The sequence below is a fragment of the Nannospalax galili genome, unplaced genomic scaffold (genome assembly GCF_000622305.1).
Source record: "Nannospalax galili isolate Female #2095 unplaced genomic scaffold, S.galili_v1.0 scaffold111, whole genome shotgun sequence".
In the NCBI taxonomy this organism is placed as follows: Eukaryota; Metazoa; Chordata; class Mammalia; order Rodentia; family Spalacidae; genus Nannospalax; species Nannospalax galili.
Genome location: NW_008330487.1, coordinates 30,854 through 38,197, shown reverse-complemented (window position 1 = coordinate 38,197; position 7,344 = coordinate 30,854). Strand labels below are relative to the sequence as shown.

At 46.7% G+C, this 7,344-nt stretch overlaps 1 protein-coding gene across 1 annotated transcript in view; it reads right to left on the bottom strand.

The window, feature by feature from the left end:
* The window catches only part of Bsdc1 (BSD domain containing 1), a gene marked incomplete in the record, with an annotated part of 28,897 nt that overhangs the window by 352 nt on the left and 21,201 nt on the right, over positions 1-7,344 (bottom strand). Inside the window, 2 exon segments of the mRNA XM_017801970.2 lie at positions 20-1,208; positions 3,127-3,230. Coding sequence (XP_017657459.1) covers positions 1,176-1,208; positions 3,127-3,230 — 137 coding nt within the window.

Here is a 7,344-nt window from a genome sequence, read left to right as displayed (position 1 = left end):
CAAAAAAAAAAAAAAAAAGATTCAGCATTCTTTCCATCCTACCTACCCCCTTACTGAAGGTTTGAAGCGCCCATCACTCATGGTGCCCGTGACCGAGATCCCTTTAAGTCACTGGTGGATACATCAGCTTATATACAATAACCACTAGAGCAGCATCGTGAAGCACCAGGTCTTTGTGCAGCCCTCACTGTCCCAAGATGGTGAGTGTCCCAGGCTGGCTCTGTCTTCAGGAAGGAGAGCCTCTGCAGAAGACCGCCGAGTCTCAGGATGCTCACCCCAGCATGTCCCTTAGGAGCAGAAGGCTGAGGAGAAGCTGGCCTGATGATGGACTGTGAATACTCGCCTCTGCTCACCACTCCATACAGTTCATAGCTAGTGTGTCCTATGCTTTGGGAGTCAAGGTAGGCAGCTGCTTAGAGCAGGTTATCTGCCAGGCAATGCACAGAAGGGCCTGAAAGTGGCTCCCTCCCTTCTCAGGGAGGGAAAGAAATACAAGAGCAGATTCTTGCAGTGGAACAGCTGGGCTAAGGACTTGGGTGCATCTGACATGAAAAAGTCCTGGGAAGGTGTGGGGATGGACTAGAGGAGGGTCAAGGTTTGGTCTTAGATTCTGAACCCCAAAGGACCTTTTTAGGAGTGGAAAATTCTTAGAAGGAGATTCCAGAGAGAGGCAAATTTCCCAGAGATGATTGCCTCTTACCCACTGGGCAAGAACCAAACGTGTTCCTGTCCCTGTGTAGCCAAGGGCAGGTGGCATGGTACAGTCTTCCTTGCTGACTTATGGGTAGAGTCTGTTGTCCTGGCTCCCTCAAAGAGACCCATGGTTCAGCTTCCGTCTCTGTGCAGAAGAGCCAGAGCTATGCCATGGGGCTTCCCAGCAGAAGTGGGTGTTCAGCAGAGAAACGCAGGCTCTCCGGTGATGGGGTAGGGGTCGTTCCCCTTAGATCATCCTAAGGTTGGCACAAGTCAGAATTCTGGGTATGTATTTAGAAAGGCTCTTCCAAGGTGTGAGCAGGGACCCAGAGGGCCAGCAGGGAGTCACCAGAATCTGTACCGAGTTCTGGATGAAAGGCCAGTGGGGGGACATTCTCAGTCAGTGTCTTCCAGGGCTGGGCTGAGTCGAGCAAGGGAGGTAGCCTGCGCCGTGGGTGGGGAGCTGCTTGTTCTGGCTCCCCTCATTCCCAATCCTCCCACTCTACATCTTCCAGCTGCAAAGGTGGGGAGATAATGGGAAAGCACAACGCACTTATTCCTGAGTCACGTCCAGAGCCTTCTTTCCCTTACTAAGCAAGGCTACCTCTGCATAGTAGCCCCACCATGGACCATACCCTATTCCTGCAGGGACAGAAACTCCCATGCAGGAATACCTCTGGGAGCAGAGCTGTACTTTGCCTGGGGGAGGGGCTGATGCTTTGATTGCTTTATAGATAAAGGAAATACTTCTATCAACCAAGGCTCAGCTCTGCAGGGGGATGCTCAGTCTGAGGAGCCAATCCGTAAAGGAGAGCATATTTCCTACTAAGCAGACTAAGGCCATGCCTCTTAAAGGCAAAGAATTTGAGAGTGGCACTGTGACTACCAGTCTAACAGAAGACTGGCAGGGCTCATGGGTGCTCCAAGTGCTCACAAGGTCTTCACCAGGGGCTCAACACCCTAACTTCCACCTGAGACTTGTCTTGCCTTGTTATGCCTGGCCTGTTTTCAGCTGATTCCTGGTGTGGTGGGTTATAGAAGGCCTGCTCAGGTATACTGCATGTCAGGTTTCGTTGTATATTTGCTTCTTCTTAAGGTGCTGGAGATCAAACCTGGGGCCTCATGAATGCTAGGCAAGTGCTCTACTATAGAGCAACATCCCCAGTCAAGCATGTGAGGTTTTATTTATTTATTGTCTTTTTGAGACAGGGTCTCCCTGTAGCCCCAGCTGTCCTGGAATTCACTATGTAGACCAGGCTGGCCTTGAACTCACAGAGATCTGCCTGCCTCTGCCTCTGGAGTGCTGGGACTAAAGGTGTGCGCCACCACGCCCAGCTAGCATGTGAGATTTTAAAGAATTGCAAAGATGAATCCCTGTGGCATAGTCAGGCACCATGGACCTTCTATGGGTATAGCGAGGTTACAGGTGCAAAATACTTGAGTAGGTCACTAATTCCCCAGCTTATCAATATGAAAAACTAGATCCTTGTCACTGGGCATAGTGGTTCATGCCTGTAATTCCAGCACGCAGGAGGGTAGAGAGAGGCGAGAGCGCAAGAGAGGACTTAGACCCTTTACCGTCTTTCCAATTCTCTAATCTGCCCACCTTTATAGCAGATTCACAATTACATATGGAAGCAATTGTGTGCTCCTTAGGGGGCAGAAGAAGAAAAAATAACTTCAATCCTATCTGAACTGAAGCCTCAGTCTTGTCACTTATTAGCTGTGGACTGAGAGCTTTGAACAGCCTCTCATTAAAAGTAATCCAGTCTTGGGGCTGAGATGCAGCTTAGCATGAATGAGGTCCTGGAGATGGAGAAAGCAAGGAGATGGAGAAAGCTACTTCTGAGAGGTAGCAAAGACCAAGGATAAAAGGTCCAGCTGAGCTTAAGTACTGGAATGGGTTTTGTGGTTGTTGGTCACCTATGTCTACTTAAAGCCACTATATGCCAGGTGTCACACCTGTAGTGTCTGCAAGCTTTACCTCATTACAGCTTCTAAGCCAGGTGCTACTGTCAACCTCATACTGGCTTTTTGTCTCCAAGGCCAGGAACCTGCTAAGCTCCTATAACAAAGCCTGGGGCAGGGTTTGGCATCTATATAGCTCTATATATTTTGATCCAGGCCCAGGTTAGACTGAATTCACAATGTACACTAGGCTGTGAGCTCCCTGCCTCCTCTTCCCCAGTACTGGTATTACAGGTATCGTGCATTTCTATTTTTCAGTTCCTTGGGTGTTTGTGATACAGAGCTAAGGTCAAGAGCTGATGAGAAGCAGAGCCCGATGGTGACGAATGTCATGGGTGCAAAGCCTAATCTCCCTTCCTGCAGGAGTTAGCTCAGTGTAGGGACCTCCTCTGAATGGGGGCAGTAAGGTTTGGTGGGGAAGGGTCTCCCATTGTGACATCACTGTGGCTGACCAGACCCACTTACCTCACCAGAGGCATCCACTCTGGAAAGTGCCATCTGCACTTCTTCTTCAGTCATGTCCAAGTCAAAGTCCTTTTCCCAGTCCTCACTGATGTCCGTGCTTGAGCCTGCAATCACGAGCAAGCCACATGTGAAAACCAGGGGGGATGGAGAGGGAGTACCTAAAGATTAGCTGTGTATGTGGTGTATGTCAGCAATCTTTAGAGGGTGACAATACACAAGTCTTTACAATCTACTTTCACTTGGGCTCAGTGATTTTTTTTTTGGTCTCTTTGAGACCTCAAAAGGTCTCCCTGTAGCCCCAGCAGACCTGGAACTCGCTATGTAGACTAGGCTGGCCTCGAACTCACAGACACCCAACTGCCTCTGCCTCCCAAGTGCTGGGATTAAAGGCATGTGCCACCACACCTGGCTTGGCTCAGTGATCTTACTTGTAGGAATCTAATGAAAAATCTTAGATGCTGTAAAAAATTTAGCTTTGTTGGAGATACTATAGCTCAGCGGTGAGGCACTTGCTTAGCATGCCAAGGCCTAGGTTAGATCCCCAGCAACATACACATACTTAACTGAGGGCTGGGTAGCTCTATTTGCCTAGTATGTACAAGCCTTGGGTTCTGTCCTCAGCAATGCATCAAACCAGGTGTGGTGGCATATGGTGTACTTTCTCTAGCACTTGGGAGATAGAGGCAGAGGATCAGAAGTTCAAAGTTCTACACCAACCTAGGGTACAAGAGACCTGGTCTCAGAAATAAAATTAGGGCCAGTGAGATGGCTCAGCAGGTAAAGGCACTCATGCTAAGCCTGGGTTTGATTCCTGGTCCTACATGATAGGAGAGACTGACTCCCACAAGTTGTCCTGACCTCCACATGCATGCCCTCCATGTGCACCTCCTCTCCACAAGATTTTTTTTTGAGACAGGGTCTCATTATATAGCTCTGGCTGGCCTTGAACTCACAGAGAGCTGTCTACCTCTGCCTCCAAAGTGCTTTGATTAAATGTGTGTTGCCACCAGCCTGACTCCTCCCTGAGGATCCACAGGCAGTCAATATCTGCTGGGGGGAGGGAGACATTTTCTTCAATGGTGTAACTACTAGTAAGTTGCTCCTGATCCTGTAAATAACTCTTCATCGATGTTCTGGTTAGTAATCCTAATTAAACTCATGGGTTTACATTGAAAAAAAAAAAAGGGTACTGGGGGCGAATATGAACAGAATATATTATATATGTATATAAAATGGCATTATGAATTATAAATAAAAAACTTGTTTAAAGTAGTGATGGGCTATTAAAAACTCAGAATCAACCTGAATGTCCACTGACAGGGAATAAGCTCTCTTAACTGCTAAGTCACCATCTCTCTAGCTGCATGAAATAACTTAAAGGTTGGGCTGTGGAAGAACTTTATATCCATATAAGATATTTTTTTTGTTTTATTTATTTATTTTTTAATGTGTATGCGTTCATTGCCTGCATGTAGGTAAGTGCACCCATGCTGTGCAATGCCCGTGGAGGTCAGAAGAAGCCATCGGATCCCCTGGGAGTGGAGTTATGGACAGTTGTTAGCTGCCATGTGGGTGCTGGGATTTGAACCCGGGTCTTCTGCGAGAACTACCAGTGTTTTAACCGCTGAGCCATCTCTCCAGCCCCAAGATATTCTTCAGTATACTCTATTACTTTTATTTCTGTGTGGGTGTGTGGCGTTAAAAGGACAAGTCATGGGATTTGGTTCTCTCCTTCCACCAGGTCATCAGCTTGGTGGCAAGTGCCTTTACCCAGTGAGCCATCTTGCCGGCCAGAATATTCTTTATTGAGAGGAAGCACGTTGCTAAAGAGTGAAGTAGTTTGGTCCAGAGGGTCTCAGGAATCTACCAGAAGAAACCATGAGCCTCTTCCTCCTCTCCACTTTACTGACCTGGCTCCAGACACACACGAGGCACCTTTTGTGACTGGCCTGTTCTCTGCGAGAGGAACTCTCTGGGTTATCCTTAAGGCCAACTTCCCCACTCTCTTCACACCTTAGCTCCCAAATCTCTTGATCTATTTGGGGTCTACTCTGACCAGCCTATATATTTGCTTTTATCACATTTATTTCTTGTCTTTGCATGCATGTATGTATGGTTGTATGAAGTCAGAGTACAACATGCAGGAGTCAGGAGTCAGCTCTTGTCAGATTTGGCATCAGGCTTTTTATCTACTGAGCCAGCTCGCCAACCATATTTGTTTTGACAAACCTGGAACTTGCTATGTAGACCAGGATGGCCTTGAACTCAGAGAGATCAGCCTGCCTGGCCTCCTGAGTGTGGGGACTAAAGGTGCGTGCCACCATGCCTGGAATGGGCTGAACTCTTGTATCTACTGCATAGTGGGAAAATTATTCTGGAATATTGGCTGGGGAATTTGCTCAGCTGGTAGAATACTTAGCAGGCACAAAACCCTGAATTCAACCCTAGTACTGAATAAATAAACTGGGTGTGATGGTCCACTCTGTAATCTCAGCATTTGAAGAGGTCTGGAGGATGAAAAATTCAAGTTCATCCCAAATTATTTAATAAGTTGTGGGCTAGCCTGGGATATGTGAGATCCAGTCTCTAAATAAACACCAAAAATGATGCCGGGTGTGGTGGTGCACGCCTTTAATCCCAGCACTCGGGAGGTGGCGGATCTCTGTGAGTTCAAGGCCATCCTGGTCTACATAGTGAGTTCCAGGACAGCTGGGGCTACAGGAAGACCCTGTCTCAAAAAGACGAAAATAAATAAATAAATAAACAAACAAACACCAAAAATGTAATAAGGATCAAACCACCCTTTTACAAAGATCACAGGAGAAGCTTCCTAGAATGCAGATTCCTACCTCTCCCCCAAACTGCAAATCAATCAATCAAATGGTAGCTTGTGATTCTTTATAAACAGATCCTGTGAAGGGGCTGGAGCGATGGCTCAGCGGTTAAGAACACTAACTGCTCTTGCAGAGGACATGGGTTCGATTCCCAGCACCCACATGGCGGCTACAAACCATCCTTAACTTCAGTTCCAGGGGAATCTGAAGCTCTCTTCTGACCTCCGCAGCACTGCATGACACGGGTGCACTCACATACATGCAGGCAATACACTCATACACATAAAATAATAAATAAAATGTTAAAAAAAAAAAAGATCTTGTGGAGAGATGGGCTTGCTTGAGATGCAATGGCATTAGAATTACAGGTGAGTGTAAAGTGCCCGTTACGTATGTATATAGTGGTTATTTAGTAAATAGAGAAATGTCATATTTCTTTTAAAGGCCTTAAGTAATTTTACATATGGTCCCATAGCAAATCAGAGTAAATCTACAACCAAGATTTAAGTTCTGACCTTGTATCTAAAGTCTTACTGTCTTTAGGGTACTTGGGGTAGCACTCATCTGGTCCTATCAGTGTGGCTTCCTGTGGGTTGAAGGCCAGATTCCTGGCTGATTCTTTCAACTAAGAGCTGGGATTACGGCCATGATAGTGTCTTCTAATCCCTAGGATTCAGGCTTATGTTAGGGCAGACCCTTCCTGAAGTAGAAAAGCATCAACCATCATTTCTGGAGCATTTCACTTACACTCTCTGGGTATCAACAGCCACAATTTATACACAGTAGAATGAAGGCTTTAAAGACATATGTGAACCCACCTGGGTGCTCTGTTGTCGGCTTCCTCCCCCTTGTCCTGTCACACAAGGAGCACTAAGAACTCCTTTATATGATATATGCAACAATGTAAAGCCTTCATGATGAAATATGGTTTGTTTTGTTTTATGGTAACCTGGAGGTGCTATCACCCATAGTTCATTTTATTCTGTACAATTAGCTCTCTACTTCCTCAGAGAGATGGAGATAAAAACAGCTCCCAAGTTTCACATGAAATAGTGAGGCAGGGCCTTCAACTCAGGGCCACAGGCTTATCCCAATCTCCCTTTCCCTGCCCCTGCTGAGACTGAGCTGACAAGGGCAGTTGGGAGCAGCTCTGCAATGACAGGGGTGGGTCACCCTGGGGTACCCTGCTGCATTCAGAGATCCAGCCTCATGTCAGTCATCCTAGGATGTGGTGTGGGTGTAAGAGGAAAAAGGAATCAGTATCTAAGCCTCTCATCTTGACTTTTTTGGTGGTGATCACACACATGCCACATCCAACCCTTGGGTTTTTGATATAGAGGCTCACTATGTAGCCCAGACTGGCTACATCATCACCTTTTTTTTT